The sequence below is a fragment of the Aquila chrysaetos genome, chromosome 5, assembly GCF_900496995.4.
Source record: "Aquila chrysaetos chrysaetos chromosome 5, bAquChr1.4, whole genome shotgun sequence".
NCBI classification, from domain to species: domain Eukaryota; kingdom Metazoa; phylum Chordata; class Aves; order Accipitriformes; family Accipitridae; genus Aquila; species Aquila chrysaetos.
The window spans coordinates 41,011,341-41,038,013 of NC_044008.1; the positions used below are offsets into that span (position 1 = coordinate 41,011,341).

General features: G+C 37.8%; 1 protein-coding gene across 7 annotated transcripts in view; it reads left to right on the top strand.

The window, feature by feature from the left end:
• SCAPER (S-phase cyclin A associated protein in the ER) overlaps window positions 1–26,673 on the top strand; it is a 170,930-nt gene that overhangs the window by 129,949 nt on the left and 14,308 nt on the right. For all 7 annotated transcript variants that reach the window (XM_030013421.2, XM_030013418.2, XM_030013419.2 and 4 more), the window contains 4 exons: window positions 1,253–1,482; window positions 5,342–5,497; window positions 16,341–16,578; window positions 19,692–19,841. In XM_030013421.2, the coding sequence (XP_029869281.1) occupies window positions 1,253–1,482; window positions 5,342–5,497; window positions 16,341–16,578; window positions 19,692–19,841 (774 nt within the window). The remainder of the gene's footprint in view (window positions 1–1,252; window positions 1,483–5,341; window positions 5,498–16,340; window positions 16,579–19,691; window positions 19,842–26,673) is intronic.

The window sequence follows — 26,673 nt, forward strand, 5'->3', positions numbered from 1 at the left end:
CGCAGTTCTGACACTTAACTAGGAAAACGTAATTCTCTCGCAGGCTTTTTCAGGTGTGAAGGGGAACATCTGTAAATCATCTGTCTCAATTCAGTGAAGGTTGCCTTCTTTCACTGCCTTAAAACAGCTTTATACTACGCTCTTTGTGTACCTCTGCAAGTCATATAATTCGTTCTGAATTCAGTTATGCAGAAGCTCAGCAGCACAACTGAATACCTCCTCATAGATCGGAAAAATTTTGTATTCCCCAGCGTCCTTTGCCACTGTTACCAGATGGCACCTCCTGTGGCTTTTCTGTGGGTTGTCTAAACCTACTGCTCAGATGCTGTTTCAGTATGCTGTTTCCTAAGGGCAAACTAGTACTGTTCCAGATACATTTATTTTTTTTCTTAGTTATGGTTTGAGTTTTATCACAATCAGTCTCACTTTTTGTGGTAAAAAATTCTGTAATTTTTCTAACATTAAAATTCCACATAAAATACTTTGGAATGACACTTACTTCAGGATGTTTTTGTTTGGTTTTTTGCCGTGATGAAGCAAGTCCTCACTGCAAAGATAATTCCTGTTGCTGGCAAATTGTATTGTCTTTTTCTGTGAAGAGCCACAACTGTATCTGCTGTGTCACAAGAACTCTTGCCTTTCAAAATACTCACTTTTGTAGGGGTGTTTGTTTATGACTGTTGAGTAGTCTTCTGATGGTACATTGTGTTTTTCCAAAGTCAGGTAGGGGATTACCATGCAACAGTTAATGCTATTTCTTCCACAGAAAATAGCTATCTTTCCTCTATGTTACTGAACGCTTTGTGTATCCTAGACATTTAATATGTCTCTGTGGTAACACGATGTAGTAGTCAAAATGAACCGTCTCAGTAGTTTGTTTATTTGCAGTCAAGTTTAAAAAAAAAAAAAAAAAAATCCTTTTTTTTGCTAGTGACTCATCAAAAATCCTGTGTGTGCATAAGAACACCACAATCGTACTAATGAAGTACTCTGCTGCTGTAAGGCTTCCTTCAGTTCTCATCCACTAAACGCTGTTTTGACTTGATTTATTCTCTTTTGGCTTTATTATCTGCATAAGGGGTATAGACCTTTCCCTGTATCTGAAATGTTTTAATGTCCATCAGCACTCTAGAATATGTTACTTTATTATTATTTTTGGTGTACTCATGTGCAACTTTCTAAGTGTTTATCTACAAACCTTGACTATTTTTACTGAATTCTGGTTGTTTTTTCTTTTTTTTTCTTTTCTTAGGTTAGTGTTCCCGATGACCATAATACTACTTCAGGCAGAAGTGCAAATAAGCAGGTATTTGAAGGTTTAACAACAGGACTTCTGAGGATAACTGCTGTGATTTTCAGATGTCTCATCTCCAGCTTCCCAGATGGAAACAACCACTCTACTGCGCTGAAGATATTACAGGAAGTGAAAAGTAAATCCTCGCAAGTGGAAGCCTTCAACAGCAGAGTCCAAGATCTAATCAGGTTAAAAAAAATTAAGAAACTTCTCTAAACCTTCTTTACTACAAAGAAAGAAAATTGCAATGATTTAAGAAAGGAACAAACTGCTTTAACTCTTAACTTAGCAAGAGTAGTTTGTGTGTGTAGTCAAGAAGACTATTGAAATATTCTCAAACAAAAATGTGCTTCAAAAAGCTGCAGACACAAAAATACAGAAAAACAAGCCTTTTAATTTGGGGCTTGGTTTTTTGTGTCCTTTCTGTCAGCTTTATCTCCTAATTACCTAGGAGTCAGCTTCCATATTATCATTGTTTTCTCTCAATTCTCTATGCCAACTGTGTATGCCCGTTGCCGGTGTGGTCCTGCTTATCGTACATGCATTCATATAAGCTTGCCATAAAATATATACTTTCTATTATAAAGATTACCCAATAATTCTTATAATCTGATTTCAACTTTTATAATGTAGCTGTATTTTAATAGCAATTTTCTAAGTATATTTCTTGAGCAAAATTTGAATCAAAATAACTCAGTGAGTTGTAACAGTCAAGTAAAAGAGAATACGTTGTTTTGCTCATTTTTACTTGAAACATTCTAATTCTTTGGTAAAAATGCTTGAACCTGAATATAGGAATATATGTAATTAATGTATATTTAATATGTTATATAGATATAAAACTAATATATATCCAACAATATATTAGACTTGCTAAAAGTGTATAGTTTCACTAGTAAATTATATAAATAGTCATCAATACATCTTCAGCCCTCTGAAGAAATAAAAGTCTGAGATATGCTACTGAATATGTGTCATACTGGCCATCTTCAGACTTTTCAAAGTCTGGTATGATACTGGTGGGTACAGAAAAGACAGCTGGAGGAGGAAAGCAAAACAAATAGTTGTCACAGATACCAGTGACCTCTAAAACTTTATTGTTCTCATGTAACTCGCCTTCTCCCCAAACAGGTTTAGAAAGAGTGTGAAATTTCAGGATGTTGTATTCTCCCCATTTATGAATGGGAGGGTGGGAGGTCTGCTTATTGATATTTGTGCTGAACAGACATCTGACACTGACTGGGCCAAGCACAGGCATACCCTTAAGATAAGAAGATACATGAGAATCCAACTAGGTCCCTCACCTGAGGCACTTTAGGGGATCTGGTTATAAATGGAGAATGAAAGGCACGATGACAAGGTAATAGCGCAATTAGGAAAAAAAGAGAGAGGGCATTTTAAACTAGTCAAAAACAGACAAATTCTGTTATTAATGAGAATCTTTCGCCTCCAGGTCGTTGTATCATATGTCCTTGGGGAGTTGATTAAATGAGAGTTTTAGGAAGATGGGGGGAGAAAGAGGAAAGTTGAAATTTCTTTTTTTTTTTTTTTTTTTTTTCTTATTTGGGGCTACTAGACCTGATGCATAAACAACAATTATCTACACACTGTCTGGGTATCAAAAGGGTAGCTAAATTATTTGAACTATGCTACCATGGGTAAAAAGACTGGGAGATGGAGGCAATAGATTAGAGAGCTTTGACATTCCGCTTGTCTGTATGCTCAATTCTTCAAGGAAGGGAGTGTTTCATGTGTCTTCTCATTGTCTCCGGATGCCATTAAAGAATAGTCCCAGTAGACTGAAAACTCTCATCCATTTCTTCTCTGCCAAAAGAGCAGCCGCTTTGTGTCCAGGTGTGGGTGTAAAGGAAGGGGAACAATGAACATGTTTTGCAGGTGTCAGTCGGACTGTAGAGATGTTCCTAGGGAAAAAGGAGGAGAATATTGATGAGAATGGTTGTGCCTTTTTTGTGAGTAATTATCTCTCAGTGTTAGCTGTATTTTATTTAGTTTTTCCTCTCCCCTCCTATTTCACAGAGAGATTTCTAGTACTCATCATTTCTCTGTGACTGTGATGTATCTAACACCCAGCTCTGTTCCTGGAATTATTCTGCTAATACAGGAGAGCTCACTTATCACCTGTATGATGAGGTGGATTGCTTAGATCAAAATCTGCAAGAAACCTAATGCTGGTAACCTTTCATGTTGCTAAATAGAGCAAACTTACCTGAGCAATGAGTGTGCAATTAAAAACTTTTGTGCATCTTTGTGTTTTTAACTGCTATACTTCACCAGCTTTAATAATCTTTCATACTGCAGTTTGACTTCTTGCTTTATATCCAGTGTATTTTTTTTTCTTAATTACTTTGTTTGCTTCCAAAAGCTTTGTGTCAGCAGAGTCAACTTTGGCAGAAAGTCTAGCTTCTGGCCCTGAAGAGAGATTAGTCATTGAGCAACAACACTGTCTGAAAAGTGCAGAGGTTTTATACCCTAATGTTAAAAAAATCCCTGTTTTTTCAAAATCAGATTGTAAGACATGTGAGGGAATAGTTATTTTTAATAAATACTTCTGCAGCTCCTGTGACAAGCGTTATCTAATCCGTATTACTTATTTAGTAGAATGAATATTATTTAATAATGTTCCATACTTAGTCAAGTCAGGGTGGTCTTGACATTATGGAAATATACAGCCAATGCTGTACCCATCTCAAGGACCCTGCGCTCTAAGAGGCACTCTCTAACAAATGGACTTGATGAGCAAGTAGACAGAACAGCTGGTAGGATGGAGTAGTTTTAGTAGCAGGATGGTTTAGTGTAGACTATCAGTGTAAAAACAGTGAATCAGTTGATGGTGTCTGAAAGTAATTGGTTCCCCATGTCTGTTAAGTCAGGTGGAGGCACAGGATATAACAGCAGTTCTTCTGATTTTGACAAGCAGTTTCTCCCACTCGATAAGAGTGAAGGAAAATACAAAGAAAATTAGAGGGGAAAGAGAAGGAGGTGATTGCAGCGGGATATTTGTCTCCACAAAGGAAGTTGATCTCACATAAGTCAGCAGAACGAACAGTTGAGACAGAGTAAAGTCTGAGAAGCTGAATGTTTGTGGTAGAAAAAGGAAAGTGCATGAAGTTAGGCGATATCAGCAAAGTGACATGGAAAAAAAAATAAATCTGTGTGCGCAGTTTAAGTGGAGTTGATACTGATCAAAGTATGAGAGAACCTGGCGTGGACAGAGAGATCTTGGTACAAGGACGAACAGTGAGTTTTTGGTGTCCGTTTCCAAGCTATTAGAAATTCAAAGAAGAAATTTCAGCTGTAGTGATCTGATGATCAGCAATGATGATCTGATCTACTCTGATAACGAAAAAAAAAGAGGAGTTTTCAGTTTAAAAGAAAAAAAAAGTCACTAGCATGGTTTTCTCTGCATTGAGTTTTGGTTGAGCTCCTGAGGAGGCTTCCTGATCCTGATCCTTCTGTACTGATGGTAGAAGGTTGTTACCTGCTTGTTCTATTAGTCTCTTAACTGTTGCATGTATTTTAAAAAGGAAAAAAAACTCAAACAAGCCAACAACTGGGCACTAGTTGTTATCATACACGTATTGCAATAAAACATTATCTGGGTAACATCATTGTCTTCTTGAATTAGTGTGTTCTACAAAGTTTATCTCTTCATGCTAAAAAGAAATCGTGCTGTTGCAGAGCCATCAAGATTATTATAAATCTTTTAACTATGGCAAAATTCCATTGTCGTTCTAGGAGTATGGTAAAATAAACATTTACACTCATCTTTCTTGTACAGTATAATACAAATTAACCTACAACAGACAGATCTCTTAACAAAAACTACTGATAGTTGCAGAGAGCCAGATCTGAAGTCACTGTAATTTGAATTGTTTTATTGAACCCTTTAAGAAAGAGTATTTTAAGTAATCACAACCTGCATTTTATATGGTTTGATAGTAGAGAAGCAGGAATTACTTCCATTGCAAAGTTACCAAAACTGGCATGGGACTATTTTTTTTAATATGGTTTTCCCTCTGTTTCTAGTTATGTGGTGAACATAGGATTGATAGACAAGCTGTGTTGCTGTTTCCTCTCCGTTCAAGGCCCTGTTGAGGAGAATCCCAAAATAGCAACTTTTCTACAAAATGCCACAGCAGTGTTGCATGGAATATGTCAACTGTGTTTTGCTGTCAATGGAAGGTAGGTGCACTTGGTCTGTCATCTCTAATATGTTCATCAAGCAGCAGCCTTTGTAACTCTGTGCCAACACTGTGTTCATGGAAGCGAGCGTTCCGATGAGGCTGTTAGACAGAACGGTTCTTAGTCACACAGTAATAACCAGTAAAGAAACAGTGCAGGAAATTCAGTCTGCTCACCCTTTTTCCCATTGAACTGTAATTAGTTACCTGCACTGAGTCTTGATTCTTGTAAGTCATTTATCAGAATTGCAAACTTTATCTCCTTTACTCATCATTACAGAGAGGGTTTTATCACTGCCAATTTTAAGTGTCCAGTCCTAAGGACTTCAAGAGGTATTTTATTATCAGCTAAAATCAACTCTTAATTGATTTGTCTCTAGAGCAGCCTAATTCAGCTCCTGTTCTTTAAAATACCACTGTCAGTAAGGGGATTACATTTTTTATAAATAAAAGTATTACTAGATTTGTCAGGGAATTTTCTGATGCAAAATGTTTGTTATCGTAACCTAACCAGGGTTGTGGGGAGTAAGCATGAGGTATGTATCTGCCAGCAAATCTGGACTTCTATAATCTACAGCTTAGGACAGCCTGACACCGTGAGAGTCAAAATTTCAGAGCTTTGGGGTGCACATACTAGAACCTACCACCATTAGACTGTTATACATTTCAGGAAAAGACAAGGCTGACAGAACTTTACAGTGAATTCCTGAAGGGTAAAATGATGCTGGGGCAGAAAAGCCAGAGTTAATAAAACATAAAATAAGAAACAAAGCTGTAGCTAAGAGCTGTTGCTGGTAACCTAGGGACACAGGCCCATGGAAAAAGAACTGCAAGAAATATGAGCCCAAAGAGACCATCCCAACTTACTGACATTTCCCTTTCTGAAAGCTGCCAACTTGGCATTTACATTCCAGAACAGCGCTGCCAAAAGTCAAATGCATACTAAAAAAACCCAATAAAAATCACCCTTCTCTTAGTGAAATAATAGTTCTAGCTACAAGAGTGAGTAATATAGTATTTACAATTTCTGAAGCAGGCGCATGTTTCACTCGCATGATAGAGATCTTTGCACCCCAAAATAATACAGCACTATGCAAGTACTTCCTTCAAGAACATCTGTCCTTTGTAGCAGAAGAACAATTTTAGAGGTTTGAGCATTTTTCTTCACAGTTACGCCAAGAAGTATCTGATCTTACTACCTACTTATAATAGCAACACATTGAGTTTTATCCAAAGGTGCTGATTGTTCTTGATTCCCAGGTTGAATTGTTCATTTGAGCATGAAAAGAAATGAGAGGAATGAACTTGGAGATTTCAAAACTGTTGTCTTTCACTTTTAGATCAAAAGCTTTGGTGTAACTGATTAGAAGGGCAGTTTAAATTAAATGCCTTTCATCACCTGAGCCCGCTCTCATGTAAGAAGTGAATGCAGAGTGTAATTCTGTCATGTTACAGAAGTCCTTAGTATTCAAGGTGATTTAGATGGAACAAGGTATTGCCAAACACAGATTAAGGTGGCAGAAACAGCTCAAATTTATTGAATTCTTAAATATGTCACGATACAGTAATACATGTTGTGTGATACATGATCTGCAGCACAAAAGGCGGCCTCTCTTTGTGAGAAATACAGATGCCTCTTTCATTCGTGGTAAATAATAGTAGGAGGCAGTGCAGCCTATTCAGTCAGAATCCGGCATTTCTCATTCTCCAAGTCTGTTAATACATGTTTGAGCACCAAACAAACATGCCATATTACACTTCTCTGTACATCAGAGTAACTAACCATTCTCATCATAAAACTTTTGAAGTTGTTACTGAGAGGAAAAAAAGTCTAGCAAGTACCAGTGCTCTGACACTGTGGCGTGAAAAGAAGTTTTGCCAAAATAATATCAGGCTTTCACCATTGTTGCAGAGCAATTTGGAATTGTTCTTTTGATATAACCTCCTATATAGAATGTTTCCGGGTTGGGAACTAATTTATGCTCCTCAATTAGTGACAGCGGGGGGCGCAAAATTGTTTTTTCTGATAGAACTATTTCAGGCTGTTTTTTGTCATGTAAAAAGTTGTCATTCCATATTAAATGCTTTAGAGTATTTTTATGCAGCGCTCTTTAAGCTGTGTGCAGATCTTTGCGTGGTGCGCCACTGAGTGGCATGGTGGGAAGCTGATAGGACAGTAGTCGCTGCGTGGCTGACACACCGGGGACCACCTCGGGGCTCTCCAACCATCCACGGTGCCTGCAACAATGAAATCCGTTATGAGCCAGAAACGGCCGAGTGCTGCGTGACCCTCCTCCTTTGCTTTCAGATACCACCAGGCTGTTACGAACTTTACTGCAACTGTAATCTGCGATATTCCCAGAGGGCCAGAAGTTAAACGCTCTTTAAGTTTTAAACTATTAAGAGATTCTGTCCTGTGGGTACAAAGTATGTTAGGCCATTTCTGGAGCTCTGATGTAGGAAGAGCTGTCAATCTAGGCTTTCCTGTCTTCCTCACAAGAACGTTTCGTAAAACTCCCAAACTTAGCGGAATGTTTCTAATCCAAGCTCTGAATTGATACCCACTGTTTAATTGGGCAGTTACTTCATGGAAAACAATTTTATAGGCAGAGAAGAGATCTCAGTCAAGTACCTCCCTGCACGTACCTCTACATCAGGCAAGATGTCACAACAGTAATGATTATTAGAGAATAGCCTCAAATTGTATCATATATGTATCTCAGCATTAAGTATTAAATGAGGTCTATGGTTGATATAATGTAGATGATAAAAATTTTAAGACATAAACTAAGATACTTTTTTATTCCCGAGGTAGACATGGAAAAAAAAGTCGAGAATCATGGAGTTAGATACAATAAAGGAAGGTCTTGCTAATGTAGAAACATAAATTGGAGGATTCTCAATTTTAACATCATAAAAAGTTATTGAAATGAGGGAATCCATTCTGAACATGTGTTATAAACATATCTTAGTATGAGAGAGGGATTTTCTTTTCATTAATGGTCTAGGTCTTTAAAAAGATTTAACTTTTATATTGATCTTACTTCTCAAATGATCATTTTTGGTACTGGCTAATAAATGCTAGATTGATTCTTCTAATTGAAGTTTTGCTGTGGATGTAATAGCACGTTTTCCAAACAGTGTGTAACGTGTATAAAAGATCATTTGTTGAAAACGTTAATAACTTGTAACCCTATGTGAACCTTGTTTTGATAATTTTTATACCCTCATCTGTTACATAGTGAGAATATGTGAGGGTGACTTGAGACCTCCAACTGGAAGTCCCATTTTTCTCATGCTGTGTTGCATCCGTTGCTAGCAATGGAGGTGAAAGCTCCTTTCTCCCTGATGAGTTAAAAAAAAAAAAAAAAGGTGTATAAGACCTGAAGATAGGGTATTGTCCCTTATTGTATGTAGTGAGAAATCATAAAATGCAGCATGTCTGAATATTGAGCTATCTCTGTTTGCTGAGCAAAAGATGAACCTGACGTTTGATACTTAGGCTTGAAAGTTGTAGCTGTGATAATGCTTAACTGTTTTTTGCTCACCATTAAGAGTAACAGTAGCCAAAATTGAAAACAGAGACATTTTTATTAACCTGAAATAAAGCAAAATATTAAATAGACTTTATACAGAATAACAGTGGTTTATATAGCCATATAAATCTCTCTTGCAATTTGTGTCCAATTCCAGATGTCCAGTAGCAATGTTCAGGATGATAGCCTTGTTTCCCAGAGTTTATTATTGTAACTATGAGAGATAGAAAGCCTATTTTGAGCCCTTGAGTCCTGAATACACATATGGAGTATGCTTGGCTTGTAAACACAAGACAGAAAACAGTGAGCAGGCATGGAATGCAAGGAGCATTAATAAAAATATGGCCATGCTGCCCCAACTCAGTCTTCCCTAAAAGCAGGAGTGAAGACTTAAGTAAGAAAATCTACAGCAAGTCCTTCGTCAGCATAGCAAGGATCTTTCCTGTACTGCCCAGTGGTCATCAAATCTGTATCCTTTTCTTCCCTATAAGTCTTTGGAACTAAGATTTCTGTGCAAGAAGTTTAGTTGTTACTCTGTGGAGGACTACTGTTAATGCCTTATTTTGCTTTTGCCCATTAGTATGAATGAAGAAATTCATACTAACTACAGAGTTAATGCAAACAGCAGGAGGAAACTATCAGGAGTAGTGCAGTGTAAGGGTTAATCACTAAGGAAGAATGTTCACCCTAAGAGCAGTACAGTGGACTAGCAATAACACAGACGCAAGGAGGTGAGTGAGTTTTGCATAAGGAGAATATCGCAAATAATAGTCCCTCAAATTACGTAGCTTCTTGGGACATCAACTTTTTCAAAATTTTGCTATTTTCTTGATATAAGAAATGTCTGCAAGCTCCCTCGTTAATCTAGGAAAGTAGAATGTCATAGCAGAACAGTAAATTGTTACTGTTATATGTTATCTCAAAACAGCGGTGGAATACATATAAATCTGTGTCAACAGCTAATGAAGTTGTGGATTACAAGCTGCAGTGGCAGAAAGCTGCAGATATATAGGGTTTGATCCAGGAAAATAGTGACTGTCATGTCACAGATACGCAAGGAAGTAGGCTGGTTTGTTTTCAGTTTTATTACAGTAATTAAGATAACGTCTGTTTCAGCTGTTGGATGGCGAATCAGATGCAAGTCTGCCTGAACGCTGGTTGTGCTTCTCCCACTTCCAAGGGACAGCAGATCCAGCAAGTACTGTAAACTAACTAAAACTTGTTCTTGAAATTACTAAAAAGTTTCAAATCATTGCTTTTACACAGTACTGTGATTCCTAGCTTGACAGTGTGAATTATAACAAGGTCTGATGGGTGCTAAATACTTCTTTATACTTCTTTTATTATTATTTTGCCTCTTCATTTTGACATCTCGTTCTAAATAACATAATTTAGAAGCAAAAAGTACACATGATAGTTTTTAAATCCTAATAATAAAAAAACGCAAAACCAAAAAAAAAAAAACAGATTATACTCTAAGCCTTTTGAAAACTCACGTTTCCATTTGGCTCCATGTTTTTAATCAGGAGTATATATTTCAAATATACAAACATTATAATGTATACCCTTAAGAGAGGCTTGTCTGCTTGTTAGCTCAGTTTTTAAAACAATATATTTTCAGATATAAACAGTTTGCTTATATTGAAGCTTGGAGAAATTGTAGTTTTATACTTGTTCCACAGAGTATGCTGTTTCTCATCAAGCTGTATTGAATTCCTGTTTTTAATAAATAGTGGTATATTTTAAGCAATGAAGTACCACTGTTTAGTATCTTTCTTTCCTGTGATGGATATATCCACATTTTAAAATTCTTAACCTTTTTTTTTAGTCATAAACCCTGTACCAATTCCTGAGACTCCTTGATGGCAGAAGCTGAAAATCGTAATGGCAACCCATAATGAAAATTCCCTGCATTTCATTAAACTCTTCTTTTTAAGATCCTGCAGGTTGTTTGACTGTAATATAAATATTTGCCTGTTTTTCTGTGTTAAATATAGAGACATGGTAAAGTTTGAAAGCAAATCAGTTTTCCCAGCTATATAAGCCAATGTAAAAAATCTGGTAAGTCTCGCTTCCCTTCAGTGATTAATTGAAGGGGTTTTGTCCGATACTGACTATTTTACTTTGGCAGCTGCTACAGACACAGTAAGCTTCTTTAAATAGGAGAATTAATAGGAGGTACATCTATAGGAATCTCCTCTCTTAACTTCAGTTACATAAAACCTAGGTTTCTTGTGTGACGTTGTCATCTTATGCTATTAGGGTTTTTATGGGCTTTTACTTCAGTCTGTGTCCTGACAGTTAGCACTGGATTTTCACTGGGCTTACCTTTGAGGTGGACTAAAAATCTGCTAAATGCATGAAATCCACTGTTGTACAGGCTTGAGCAAAATCACTCAATGCAGTATTACGCAAAGGTTCATGCTTTATTTTCCAACTTCCCATATACATTTTTTCTACTTTAAAGCCCACAACCAGTATGAATAACGTCTTTTACCTTTTTATTGTAAACATTTAGGCTTAAAGTGATTATAACTGACAGTTAAAACCAACAGGAGCCAGTGGCCCGTTCATATACACGTTAACTGTAATACAGGCAACATCAAAAATAAACATTTCTAACGGTGAGATTTTTTTTTTTTTAACAGCTTTGTCCTGTGGTATAACTTTAAAATTCCTGGTCTTTTCTGTGAAAAAAATAATGTGTGCATTTTGAGTTATTTTACAATTGACTTTTTTATGTATATTTTGATTCATTCACTGCTTCAGAGCAGCACAAAATGGTAAAAGGATTTCATCCAGCAATGTAAGCTTTTTCATATGGAGTTGTTTAAAAATAGTGATGGAGTGAGAGTTGAAAGCAAGCTAACTTTAACCTTTGGTAAAATTGGTCAATCTTCTCATTGTATATAGTCACAAAAAATTCTGTGAGATATCATACACAGTAATTAATTTGGGGTTATCATTTGACCATGAGTGGTTTTTTTCTGTTTTGTCCTGTTGAAAAAGCTAAGATTGAAATTAAGAAATACTGGTTGGCAAAAGGAGCTGTGCTTTCACGTGATACTGTGGAAATAAACATTCTAGTTACCTGAGTGTAGTTAAGTGACAGCGCATTTTGGCTACTGCATACTGCAAAAGAAATAATTGGACATCAGGAGGTATTTTGAAGTGAGGAATACTAAGGAGTCCACAGACACGCAAAGCAAAGTTGTAAAAATGGTGGTCCCAGAGCTGTTAGCTCACCCTCCTTTTGCAGCCATCCACTTTCGTTCCTCGCTTGCAGCCAGATTCACGTGCCAAAGGACTTGAAACTATGCAGCAGGAATCTGCGTAAAGGCACAGCTGGCAAGGCCACATGATGGTTCAGGAAGTGTCTCTGCTGACTCCATTCAAACACACTCACTTAAAGACCACAGAGCTTCAAAATAAAGATTTTGGGCACGGATTCCAGGTGTAGGAAAACGAAAGTAATGCCATAAATTGTTGTGCAGCGTAGCCCCACCCAAAACGCGTTTCGAGCTCTAGTATTTTTCCCACTTTTTTTATTCTTCATGGGGTAAATGTTAGGGTCGTTATGAGTGTTACAAATCACCAGCTGAATGTTTGTGGTTCTTCTTTTACGGCAGGTAAGTGGCGTCAAATCATAATTTTAATCATCTTTTTAATGTACTTCAGCTTGTCTTTCAATGTTATTACATGTATTTTGAGAGAATCCTACGCCGGTGGCCTTCTAAAGCACTGTCATGGCTGGTTTTGTGGCACATTTTCTTTAAGGATTGTTAGGTGTTCAGTTGGCTACCACAGTATTAAACGAACACGCTGGTTTTGGAACCTGTACAATGAAGTCAGACATGTTTGTCTTCAGCTGACTCTTTACAAATGGCTGACTGCTAACTTGCAGAGTTGGAGGTCCAGTGGTGACTGGTGGTAATGGAGTCACTTGTGTAACAACACAGGTACTGGAAAATAGGCACAGCTACGTTGCTTTTGTTCTTACTGTGTCTCACCTAAAGATCTGATTGCTTCTTTCAAAGATTTGTGAAGTAATTTTGCAATCTTGTGTGTTTTTTGTGCAGCATAGGTGTCGTGGTTTAACCCCAGCCAGCAACTAAGCACCACGCAGCTGCTCACTCACTCCCCCTCCACCCAGTGGGATGGGGCAGAAAATTGGGAAAAGAAGTAAAACTCGTGGGTTGAGATAAGAACGGTTTAATAGAACAGAAAAGAAGAAACTAGTAATGATAATGATAACACTAATAAAGTGACAGCAGTAATGATAAAAGGATTGGAATGTACAAATGATGCACAGTGCAATTGCTCACCACCTGCCGATCGACACCCAGTTAGTCCCCGAGTGGCGATTCCCCACCCCCACTCCCCCCAGTTTATATACTGGGCATGACGTCACATGGTATGGAATACCCCTTTGGCCAGTTTGGGTCAGCTGTCCTGGCTGTGTCCCCTCCCAACATCTTGTGTCCCTCCAGCTTTCTCGCTGGCTGGGCATGAGAAGCTGAAAAATCCTTGACTTGAGACTAAACACTACTTAGCAACAACTGAAAACATCAGTGTTATCAACATTCTTCTCATACTGAACTCAAAGCATAGCACCGTACCAGCTACTAGGAAGACAATTAACTCTATCCCAGCTGAAACCAGGACAATAGGTATTGCTGAAATAGGACCGGGACATTAATCCTTCAGGTAGCAGCAGAGAATGCTGTACTTAAAAGCTTTTTCAGTAGCTTTGAACACTCATGGACTATAAATAGAAATAACTTGGAAAGAAATGGTACCCATAAATGTTAATTTCAGATAAGATCATTCCTTACACGTGTGATCTAACTGATAAAAAGCAGAAGTGAGTCACCTGAGCAACTGCTTTCTAAATGTAAAGATGTGAGCGGACGGTGATGGAAGCAGATGGGTGCTAGTAGAGTAAGTTGTGTACAACCCAAATACTGTCCTATCGTATTCATCTGGGCTCCGGGCTGCGAGAAGACCCCTCAGAGGCTGTGCAGAGCTACTTCATAGCTTGGGTGCTAAAATAACCATCCTGTGCCTCCTAAATGGTCCCTCCTTCACCTGCAGCATTTCAGCCTCCTTGCGGTAGCTGTGCACACTGTCCCCAGCCAGCTGCTCAGCGGTCCCTGCTCAGGGGCACAGCGGGAGTTTGAAAGACCTGGTTATTGGCCTTGCTGTCTGAAGCAACCAGGTGTTGCTCATGGTTTTAGTGCCCGCTCATGCTACCTTACGGAAGAATTGTATCCATGACAAAATGCATAGATACTAGCTTTCAGGTTTGCTGTTATAACTGGAAAGATGGTGTTTCATGTAACAGTTGTTCCTTCTTCTCTTAAAATATTTAAGGTATATTTGAAGTTAGCCCAGTACCAGGGCTTCCTTTGGGACATGGAGAATGCAGGTTTGTTATCCTGCTCTGCCTGTTTCTCTCTCTTTTACTTTGGTCCAAGGAAACAATGGTGTGCTGTTACAAATAGAAATTCTCATTGATAGACATTGGGTTTGGGTGAGGTGGTGCTTTCTTACCTGTTCTTTTTGCTTCACTAGAAAAAGTGAAAATGACAGAAGATGATGATGATGATTGCCAAAACTTGGTAGTTGCTGAACTCGTGGTTTAGTTGCTCCATTGAAGACAAGTGTCCGTATCATAAAAAGCAGGATTAGTCAGCCTACCTAGGCTCTGTGTCGGAAACTTCACTGGAGCGGAGGAATGCGTGTAAGAGGTGGTGCAGGGTGCTTCTAATGCAGATACTGAAAAGATCATTTAGAGCTGTTCTAGTCAAGGAAAAGCTCCTTACTGATTCTGGTCAACAGGAATATTCTCAGCCCTCTGAGTGTCCAGTCTTTTCTGTGTTAAACTGAGGTCTTCAGAGTTGTGGATTGTTTTAGGAAGTGGTGCTTGTCTCCACTACTTTCCCATTTCCTTTGTTTTTACTTGTTATAAAAGGGGAAAGATGCCCTCATCTAATTTGCCCTTTTATAACATCTTCTCATATCACCTGTCATATCTTCCTTTAATTATAAAAAAGTAACATATAGACTCAACTTTGATATTGGCACTTATTTGTTTTTTTCCTTGTTCTTTTTTTTTTTCTTAAGATGGAAACATGGTAGATGAGGTAAAGACCAGATTTTGATGTAACATATTTTCAGTGTTACTGTTCACTGCATCTTAGTATTTTAGTGTTTCCTTTGATTGCCAATATAGACTAAATGTATTTCTGTAATGAAGTTCAGGTGATTTACATGATGGGTTTGAATTAGAACTCAGAGTATATAAAACTTGTCGAATTATTTTTGTGCTTTATTTTATATTTACCTGCCTTCCACACGTTGTCACTGCCCTGGAAGTTAAATAATCTTGGTCTTTCTTAGTAGTGAATGTCCTGCATCATCTTCTGGATTATTAATAACGTGAAAGAACATGAACAGTACAAATCATGGAGGGATTGTGTTAAGTGCTTTTGAAAGTTTGGATGTGAGAGTGGAAAGGGCATCCCCAGTTATTTGCCTGCCTGTTCTGATATCCTAGATAGCCAAAAACCTTCTCCGTTATTTTATGTGCCTACCCAAAAGATAACAAAGAAACCTAGTTTCCATTTGTAAAGCTGCGCTGGTTTGTCTCGAGCGTTTCATACTTGTTTGTGCTTTGCTACCGTACAGTCTCCCATAATAACATCTGACTGAAATAAGTAGTAGTGTGTTTTGTTAACTGCTCAACCACTTCATTCTTAAATTCCTCCAGAACTATTTGATTAAGATCATCTGGTCCTAGTAACTTAGTTTGCTACTTAGGTAGGCAGTTTGTTCCAGTGCCTGCAGCCCGTCACGGAGGCAGTGAGAGGCTCCAGGGAGTTCTCCCACCTCTGCTGGCTGCTGTTGCAAGAAAGAAAGATGGGTGTAGGCTACTGACCTGAGACAGAGCTTGCATGGAGCCCCTAAAGTGCCTCCAGGCTTCCAACTTGAAAGCTGTCGAATTTTCTGCACGGTCTCATGCTGGTGTCGTGAACCCATTTTGGGAGTAAAGAGACCCGTATGTGCAGAAATATATTTAAAGATACAGCTGCACTGCAATTAAAGAGAGCATGAGACGGTGCCCGGATTATTGAAAGTATTTTCTGGAAATGTTGTGGTTTCTTGACACATTAGACATCAGGTTTTTTCCTTTTTAACAGCTTACCGTTTTTCTAACTTTTGGCTTATTAGAAGTACTGCGTCCTGGGCAAGTGTTCTGGCTGAGTGCTGGTCTCCTCCTCAGACGGCTTAATGTTTCTTTGACAGATCTTGGAACATATTTGACAATACACGCCAGGACCCCACAGGACTAACAGCAGTTCTTCAGTCTACGGATCTGGTTGGAGTCTTGCATATGCTGTACTGTGTTCTTTTCCACGGGACAATTTCAGATCCAAACACAGCGAGTCCTAAAGACAGCTATGCAGCAAACACAATCCAGGTTGCCATTCAGAGTTTACGTTTCTTCAATAGTTTTGCTGTTCTTGATCTGCCTGCCTTTCAGGTAACAGATGTTTTGAAACTTTTGCTTAGTGTGAAAATGTTAATTATTGTATATACTTTTGGACTAAGTTTTGTCTTTAAGATCTGAGTTATTGAAGGAACTTTCATGATTAAATGTTTAGGTTTTCTTCATGCATAAAATTGGTAACTGTTGTTGTTTCCACCATATAGCTATGGCTAATGAATTTAATCAAAAAGTGAAAATTTAGAATACATGAAATGCTGAATCCAGTCCATGACTTATCTGTTCAAAAAACGTCACTTTTAACGTAGTACTTTTTATATTTAATAAGCCCCAAAAATGTAAAAAAAATCGTGGTCAAAAGCACGAAACCACAGTTTTTCCAATGTGAAAGGACTTGCTTATATTATAACCACAATTTACATTTGTCAGTGCTTTCAGTGGCTACTTGCTTTAAGATTGTACAACTGAAACTGAAAATCACTTGATATTAATTTTTTTAATCCAAGTAAAATTTTATTGACCAAAAATTGGAAATTTAACTTTTAATAATTTTTGTTCACAAAAAAAATCCAAAAAGATCACATTTTGAGTCTTGAGAAGGTCTTTTCTTAACCTTCTTCTGTGAACAGATTTCTAGTGTAAATGAATCATTTGCCATACAAAGAAAATACAAATACTAGTGTATTTCTCAGATAAATTGGCAAAGCTGTTGTGTTAATATAAAACACCTGTCAAAAAGCATTGCTTTGCAAAACACCTTTAGCAGCATCAATCTTACACAATTCATCAGAACAGGTTTCTGTTGCATTTAATATGTAATTTGTATGTAAGTTGTACCACACACTCCATCTGAAATAGATTAAACTCAGCACAAGCTTTGCATGAGTAAAGAATTTAGTGTAAGGGTATAAGTCTCCTTCAGTTCGTATTTCTTGACTTTGATTTTTAGTACATTTAGCATCTCTAATAACAGCAACAAGCAATTTGCATGTGGCAACATTGATCTGTACAGATGCAGTTGCAGGATCCAGTCCAGTCAGAGTTTTTTTATAGGGCACAGAAACAGTGTATTTATTGGAGTTTCATGTAGAACAACTCTTACACACACCATTAACTCCCTTTTCTTTCTGTAAATCAAGGTGTATCAAAGTAGTTCTACGGTTTGTTCAGTACCTCTTGGTTTGAGACTGGATGTTTATTTGTTGCTGTAGATATTACAGGTATATACCAGAGAGTAAGACCTGAATTGGGACAGTTACAGCTCGTAGGGGAGCGATAGCGAATCGCGCTGGCTGAAGGGCTGCTCCCCGCTATCTCAAGAAACCGCTATTAATTTTTAAAATACAGGCTTCTACTTACACTGTCTGTATTTACCCCTCTACCAACTACCATTGTATCTGAGCATTTATAACAAACCATGAGCATTAATTCCCAAATCCCACTATCTGCATTAGTTTGTTCTACATAAAATGGTGCCAGATAGTAATTATTGCCTAAAGGGTGGTAGAAAACTAACCAGTGTGAATTATTTAATTCACTCCCTCGATGCAGGGCTTGGCTCAGGAAGTATCCGCTTAGCTGTCTTACTGAATTGTAGGCACGGTGTTGTTTGTGACGGACAGACACACTTGTGTAGTCTCAGCAGCTATCCCTTTCAATGTATTAATGTGATTTGTTTCTGTAATGTTAAAAAAATCAACATACATCTGAGGCAGTTTGCTGTCCATTCTGACCTTGTGGTCTATAGCAGGCTAGCAAACAGCAGAGGGAAAAAGCGTAGTTTATGTACTCTCTGATTATTATCTCTAAGGAATAGTTTTACCACGTAATATTAGGACTATAGAATAGGGTTTTTTGATTAACAGAAGAGGTCTGGTATTCTAGAGTTTGTATTAGCACAGATGGCTTATGGGTATATATTTCATTTAATTTGACAGTCTAAACAATGGAAAGATGGTAGTGAGAAACGACGCAGGATCCTGAGCTGATATTAATTCTGGCTAAAAAGGAAGCATAGTTTCCTTGAAAAATTAGTTTAACTTTTATACACAAACTCAGGTGCCCTTTGACCTGTTGTTATCAGGGAAGGTTAAACCCAGAGTGCTAGGTCACAGCATGCGTGGATAGCACTAATTAAATAAGGGTGGACCTAAGAACACGGCATTTACATGATGTAAAGCAGTAAATGGTGGCTGTATTGTGCGTTAAATTTTGAAAATACACTAACTTACCACAATGCTTGAGGTTCAAGATAGAAAATATCCACAGCTGAGTCTGTTTTAATTGTCAAGCATTCTACTTTCGCTGGGTAGATTTGGAGTATGCTAAAACTAAACTATACTACAGACTGGGATTTATGTATATGTACTTAACACAGGCTACGAGGTATAAAATGAAGAAAACTCTCAAATGAAAGAGATTTTCTCACAGGCCTGCATTGCTGTTTCATTAGAGTTAGTAGACTGTCATGCTCATTCCTTGTGCTTTAGTTTTCCCCTTTGACCTTGTGTCGTTCTGTCTGTTTGACATGTTTATTAAATAGAGGCTGTAGGCTGCACAGATAAAATCTAATTCTGAATCTCCATGTTACAGCAATTTGCCTACTTTTAAAAAACATCCCAAGAAGCTTTGCAGCTGAGTGTTCTCTCCTTTTGGATGTTTCTAACTTCTTTTAATGTTTGAAAAGTCATTATTTGTTATTAATCTTTGTATTCCATTCAGAGCGCGGTTATTAATGAGAAATGCGTTTTGCTCTTCTGCAGAAATGAAGATGGTTTGGTTTCTTTTGCTTATTACTAAGAAATATTATTAGCATTAAGTTTTCCTGGAACATGTAATGTATGTCAAATGAAGTGGTCAACCTAATGCTACACTGAATGTCAACTAAGCAGAATCCAATTTTTGCAGTGTCCCTTTAAAATTGGAATTTATTCTTGTTTTTGTGGCTTTTAATGTTATAGTCCAGTTGTAAACAATAAGTTACTGAAAGAAGAGAGCCGATTCTGTCCTCCTCCAAAGTCATCGCAACAAAGAACATACCCTATGCTTTGCAGAAAAAATAAAAGGGTGCAATTGATGTATATGTAACTCACACAATTTCTGTAACGTGCTGCTAGACTGTAATTTCCGTTTCTTGGCCTTTTTTTCAGTCTATTGTGGGTGCTGAAGGACTGTCCCTTGCATTCCGGCATATTATCAGCTCTCTGCTGTGGTACTGTTCCCAGCATACCTGTGAAGGATTGCTACACGAAGTCATTATTTGTGTGGGCTATTTTACTGTAAACAACACAGATAATCAGGTAAGGCAAATGGAAAATGGGATCAGAAGTTATCAAGGGCACATTTAGTCATGGATCCCTCAAGAAAACTAATCCCCTCAACAGTGTTGCTGAAGCGCTTGGAATTCCTGTGAGTGCAAATATATGCATTTGCAAAAGAGAAGCTGAAGTTGCATCTTAACACAAAAACATTAATTTTATGTGGCCATAAGCAAACTCCATGTTCTTATGCAGACAATGATGCTGACATTGCACTGATTTTTAAGTAGCCTTACTCGCTGCCAAGATATACTTAGCAACTGATATTTTTAATTCCAAGTTAACTTCATGTCTATTTGATCAGATGGCTGTGGTACCCAAGTTAAACCCTTTTAAAGCCAACTAAGCTAGTCTGCCATGAAGACATGTCCTCAGATGCCAATGTAGCCATCTCCCTGGTAACCAGAGCACTCATTTAAGTTTAAGCCATCCTTTTCCTTGAATCTTTTTAGTAGTAAACCAAATACTCTGTCGAACAAACAGTGAAAATTCCCATTTAGCTTCCTTGATTGTTGTCCACTTCAAAAATATTTCAAATATTTTAGTCTTAAAAATCTCTGAGTTTCTTCAGCTTATATGTAGCATCTCAGGGTGTATTGGGCAGGGCAGATGTTGGCACTAGCTCTTTATTTTTGAGTATGTGAACCAGACTCTGGGTACGTAGAACCTGCGTCGTGGTGCCTACATCTGTGGTATGACTCAGTTGAATGCTGTATTCTGTGAAGTTACTCTCTCCACATTTGTAACACCCGGTTCCTGTTTTTGTTCCACTTTTGGGGTAGGAGTTCAGGATGAGGAGCTTAGTGCCCTCAGTTAAGCTGACGAGCAGAAGAAAGAAGCGTTGCAACTTGTCAGCAACGGTTTAGAGAAAAGCCGTCCGATAATGTTCTTACAGTTTTGACTATAATTGGAACATTATAATATCTTAAAGCTGACGGTGCTGTGAGAAGTATTATATAATTATATAATGTAATTATATAGTAATGTTTCTGTGGCTTTGGCCACAGCTGGAGGGAGGATCCTGCAGCCTTCCTACCCCGTGCAACCAAATCCCACGCAGGATCTGGAGCTGACTGTGGGCAACATTTTTTAATATGGTCGTTTTGAAAATCCATGTGATATTGCTGCCATTTTCTGATTCCCACTGCTACACAACGGGTCGTGCTGGCATCCAGAAGTGCCAGCAAACAATGTTGTATTTTCTCTGCCGTTTAAAAATTTCTTTTCTGGCACACAAGTACAAACAGATGTGATTCATTGCATGGAGGACTTGAAACTATAAACGTGCCAGGAATAGCGCAGAAGAGGGATTTCCTACCAGCGATGTCAGTTAGAGTAGTCTGTAGTGCCTGTCGCTGTTTAGCGCTCATGCCCTGGGGCGAAGGTCTGACCGTGGCAAGCAGGCACCGTGCCACGGCAGCAGCTGGCTACGGTGGCTGCCGGCAGGCAGTCAAGAGACGAAGTATGTGCAAAATGCGTTTGTCTGTGGGCATGCTTCCCAGCTGGTGATTTTTCAGTGTCTCGGAGTCTTCAGCGTGTGCACTGGGGGTTGAGGTCATGTACCATCACTAATCTACCCCCGGACTGAGTTAATTTTCAAGATGAAAAGGTAGCTTCTGCAGCTCTGAGAGTCAAGTTTAGGTCTTTGGTTAAACAACCGCGGTACGTTAGTACTTTTCATACACTAAAAGCAGTCTTCTGTGGTGGTTTGCTTTGGTGGTACTATCTCAAGAGACATCATGGCGTGCTTAACTTTTTATGTAATTTCTGATATTCCCAAGTGTTTAACTGAGGAGGTGGCATTCTGGTTTGGGTTTTTTTGGTTAAAAAAACCCATTTTGACAAACTGAAGCGTTCCTTACTCAGGTACTTGCAAAATGCCGGGAAGGTTTTTTTAGCAAAAGGAAGTATTTTTCCTTTTACTACTAGGCAAAGCAGTACAACTTGCTTACGGTCGTTATTTCCAGGTGCTGTTAGTGTTGTGATTTCCAATAAAGATACAATGCCTTTCATGAAAAGGGACGTGCTTTCTAGTCGTTCAGTTATGGTTTAATTTCTTATTATGTTATGAGCTTCCAATTTTTTCTTTCATTGTTGATCATCTGCAGAGTCCTACTAAAAAATAAAAAATTCATCTCACAGTGAAAGCTTTCAAATAGTAGGCTTGAACTCCTGGAAAGAACAGCATAATAAAAATAGATACACCAAACTTGAGCTATGAACACAGATTTCCATAGAGCCTGATAGCTTTTTTTATTTAGGATTTGAACAAACTTTAAAGGAGTCAATAACTGATGTATTTCAAAGCAGATTCATGTTATTCTTGCAGTCAGATGTACATTTGCTTTGAAATGTTTGTAGTTTAAATAAGTCTTTTCCTCTCTAAATTTGTATTCCTTATTACAAACCTTTGTAGTTTTCATTCCTTTCAACTCTCAAAAAAAAAAAACCCAAAAACCAAAACAAGAACAAATAGTTGTTTGGAGTTTTCAGTGTGCCTTTTTGTGATTCCTTTGTCTGCCCACATCAAGAGATAAATATCCAAAATGGCATACTGGAATAAGGAAAAAAAGGCATTAATTATTCAAAAAAACTGCAGTTTCCCAGTTTGGAGAATAGATAGATTTCTAAAAAGGAAATTTTACAGCCTGTCAACCTCAACATTGACCTTCTGTAGTAGTACTGTGATTTAAGTAAGTGAATTATTACCACTATGCAGTCAAAATAATAAAAGGGCAATTTCCTAAATATTTCACATTCATAGAAGAAAATCTTCCAAGAGCATCATATGCCAATCATTTAATGTAATATAGGTTTGTCTGGTTTTATTACACTATCTGTAAAAGTCTCTATATTTAGTTGAGTGGCAAATTAAAAAGGAAACTTATTTTCTCTCATATAGCTTTGAGATTCATATTTCACTGCAGTTTCCAGGAGCCCCAAATAAGGGGGGGCCTCACGGTGGGTCCTACATACATGCAGAGAGAGTGGCTGGGGTTCCAGTTAGCATTTTCACCACGGCTGGCTTTTGGTCCAGGCCCAAGTGATTCTGTCAAGGAGCAATGAGGACAACGGATTCCTAAGGAACGCATTCCTACGTGTTTTGATAGTGCTTGCTCTGTTTATTTTAAAAAGACTATGATTTTGCTGACTCTGCCCACATAAAATATATTAGTAATATTCCTTTCCTTTTTTTGTATTTTGTTTTAACAAAAATAAAACAAAAGCTTTTTCAGGGCAGCTGCTGTCACTGAAGAAATAAATCAGTTATGAAACTGAAAATTTCAAAAAGCAAGGAGTGTTTCTTCAATTTTTTAAATGCTTTAACATCATTAGTCAAGCCTAAACTGCACTGTCTGTTTTGTATCGGCACGTGAACTTTTGTTTACTACAGAGTTAGACAGCCTGTGTTTCACGAGACGGGATTCTGTAATCATGTTGCAGCGGAGCTTGGCTTTATTAGGCATCTGCTTTGCATGAAGTATGATCAAGGAAACTGATTCTCTTTTTTTGGCCACCATTTAATCTACTACCATACGAAAACAGGTCCCATGGTACTAAGGATAGACATGTAAAACTAAACTGCGTAATAAAAATAATGTCCAATATTTCAATAAGCCAACCATACTATATCAGGCTATAGGATTACAGTTTCTAATTAAAATGTTCTTGTTAATTAAAAATATCCTTCTATTTCATTACATTTTTATTCCCTTTCATTGTTAGATTTAATTATTATAATGAATATAATTAGCATGTGCTGTCAACTCACTTCATTTGCATATTATATTGGATAATTGAATTTGGTCCTGTAATTAAATTAACATGAATGACAGACAATTTGGCTTCTTTCACATTGCTGTATTGGGAATAAAAATCTTTCTGTAGTCATTGCAATTACTGAATATTTTTCATATGAAAAGTCATCACAAATCAGATCCTCAGGCTCAGGATCTTGCCTGACAGGCTCCAAAAGAAGTTGTATTGTTTATATGTATTGCTATGCATTTATTTAAATAAAAATAGCTTTTGTTCTTTCAGGTTTTGACACACACTGTATTTAGAGTGCTCTAGAAGAATCTCACTAACTTTTGGGATATGTAGGATACGGAACTGTATACTTTTAAATTGCCAAACTAAAACATTATTACTAGATTGCAAAACAAAATCTGTCAAAGAGCTAGGGAAAAGTGTATGCAGCTTTTAAAAACTTAATTATGAAATTACGGTTTGTAGATAGAAGGAAAAACTTCTCTTAGAATAACCAATGCAATTGGAAAAATTTGGATACATAAACCATGTGTCCGTGAAGAAGGGATTTCACCCCCAAAAGTTTGTCTTCCAGTTGGATGAGTCTAACTTATTTCTCTGTCACTCCAAACCTTTTATCCCTAGACACTTGTGTCCATAAGAACAGTACATTATTCTTATTGTAAACTTATAAATAATGAAAATGTTAATGTCTAATAATCCATATGTTGAAAATAGAAGCACACGGAATTAGATTTAATAGTATCATTCACTTATTACAAATTTTTCCTTGCTATATAGATGTGGGAAATCACAAAACGTGTTTCAGGCATACCAGCTAGCTCCAGTTAAAGAAATAAGGAACAGTAAGATTACAGGATATTTTGGGAGAAGAATTTCACCTGTCAAAAAAATATAAAATGTCACACAGCAGTATCACAGGTATAAGATGTTCAAAGAAGTTAAAATATTATATGGCAGTTACAGTTCTGAATGGATCATGAAATTTATGACACATTTAGTTTCATGCCCAGCACAAAAGCATGGTAGATAGTCCCTAAGAAAGGCTGCAACCTGAGATTTGTCTTTTCCCTTTTTTTGTTCAATGATAGGCGTATAGTTATATTTTCTTACTTTTTAGCATTTTTTTCATGTGGCAAGTCTTACTTCTGTCATAAAATAGCAGTACACTTTATCCTACAGTAAGTGTGTATCACATACATATATATGTGTGTGACATATATCCTAACTGTGGTTACAAGTACGGCTAGGTTGTAAGGGACACTTACAAAGTGACTTTAGATTAAAAGTTATCTTCTGTAGGGAAATTATTTTTAACTGCTTTTGACAGTGTTAGTGCGTATCGAGTTTCAGTACATGGCCAGTTTCCTCTAGTCTTAGTGCAAAGAAAGAGAAATACTTTTAAAATGGAAAAATTGTGAAAATCAGAAGTTGACAGGAAAACTTGGAAGAGTGGTTATAAAAATATTATGTAGAGTTTCCATATGGGTTGTTTACTAGAGGCCATCATTAAACTTTAATTATTTAAGTTGCTTTTCGGGCTACGGAGTTATTGGAACAATTTTGATGGGGTAGGTGGAGTTTTTGAAAATACAACACGAGTAAAGATGCAGGATTGGTAGTTACTGTATAGCTAACATCCATATTTGTAAGTAAATAGGATCTGAAATTACTTAATTCTGATTTTGTTAGTTTCTTTCCAGGGGAGGGATTTTTAGGAGTATGGATTTCATGTTGAGGTTGTGGGTTTAGTTCTTTAATCCTTTCCAAAAAAGGTTTGGGAGGGTGTGGGGAAGGTAATTTAATAAGACAAAGACGTCACATGAAATCAAGTGTATTTAGCTTCAGTTCATGATGGCTGGCTGATTCCTGTAGGAGGGGAAGAGAGAGTGTTTAGGAGTTAATATGAGAAATGAATGCACTTGGATTTATCTTATTGTCTTATTCTTAAACTGTAGCACAGCGTAAATTTAGCTCCCACTGTCATAAAAGCCAGTACTTTCAACAACCTTAAAATACGGTCCGTCACTAAAGCTTAGAGATGAAGAGAGCGAGCAATTGGCTAATGCCGCCTCCAGAGAGTGATGTTCTAATCTTATTCCTGGGTCAGGAAGAAAAAGAGTTTGGTAGTCTCAGCTTAATCCCCAGTGGACCTTTGTCCACATCGGACGAACACCACCGAGTTTGGCATAATCCTGCTTAATAAGCAGTTTCTTCTCAGCTAAGACCTGGGCCTGAACCATTTATGGGTTTGGCCGGTGGAGATCCGCTGGCGGAGATGGACGCAGAAGCTTGCACAACGCCTGCCTTCGCTCTGCCTCCTTCCCACCCAGCCTGTCAGTCTCTCCTTTTCATGAGAATTAAATTTCACATAGAAATTTAAAACAAAGTCTAAAGCCTGCAAATATTTAATCAGGCCTTGTGAGCTATTGTCTGTCTCGCCTCATGTGTGAGGGAACTCCCTGTACTTCTCCCATAAACTATAAGTTTCCAAGTCTCTGCAGACCCGCAGTGACTGTCCCCAACATCGGTGGCCCCATGCAGAGAGGACGCCAGCCTGCTCTGTGTTCACAGCTCTGGGTTGACAGTTGTTCCGAGCGCTTGGATGCTGCTCTAAGGGTGGGAGCCTGCAAGAGGCCCAAAGAAGTCTCCCAAACCCATTTCATCATATTCAGCTCAAGTAACACTGGATTGAAGCGATACTGAAACATAAAGAAAAAACAAAGCGCGTTAAATCTTGCAAAGCGAGTACTATGGAAAATCTTGCTCGTCTTCCTCTCGCCTTAGTAATGGGTAAATTGTAGCACATTTTTCATGGCAGAAAAGTACATTTTCTCGTTCTCTGTTTGAAACTTTTCCTCAGCCAGCTCTGTAACATGTCCAATGGCTCAATGTTTCACAGTCTTTTTAGTTGATGATCAGATATTTTCACAAACCCTTTATGTTCATTGTGGAAGCCAGAAGACAAAATGTACTAGTAATAAAAATTCTAAGACCGCATAGCTTACTTGCGAGTAGGGTTTTGGAGAGTGACGGAAAATGC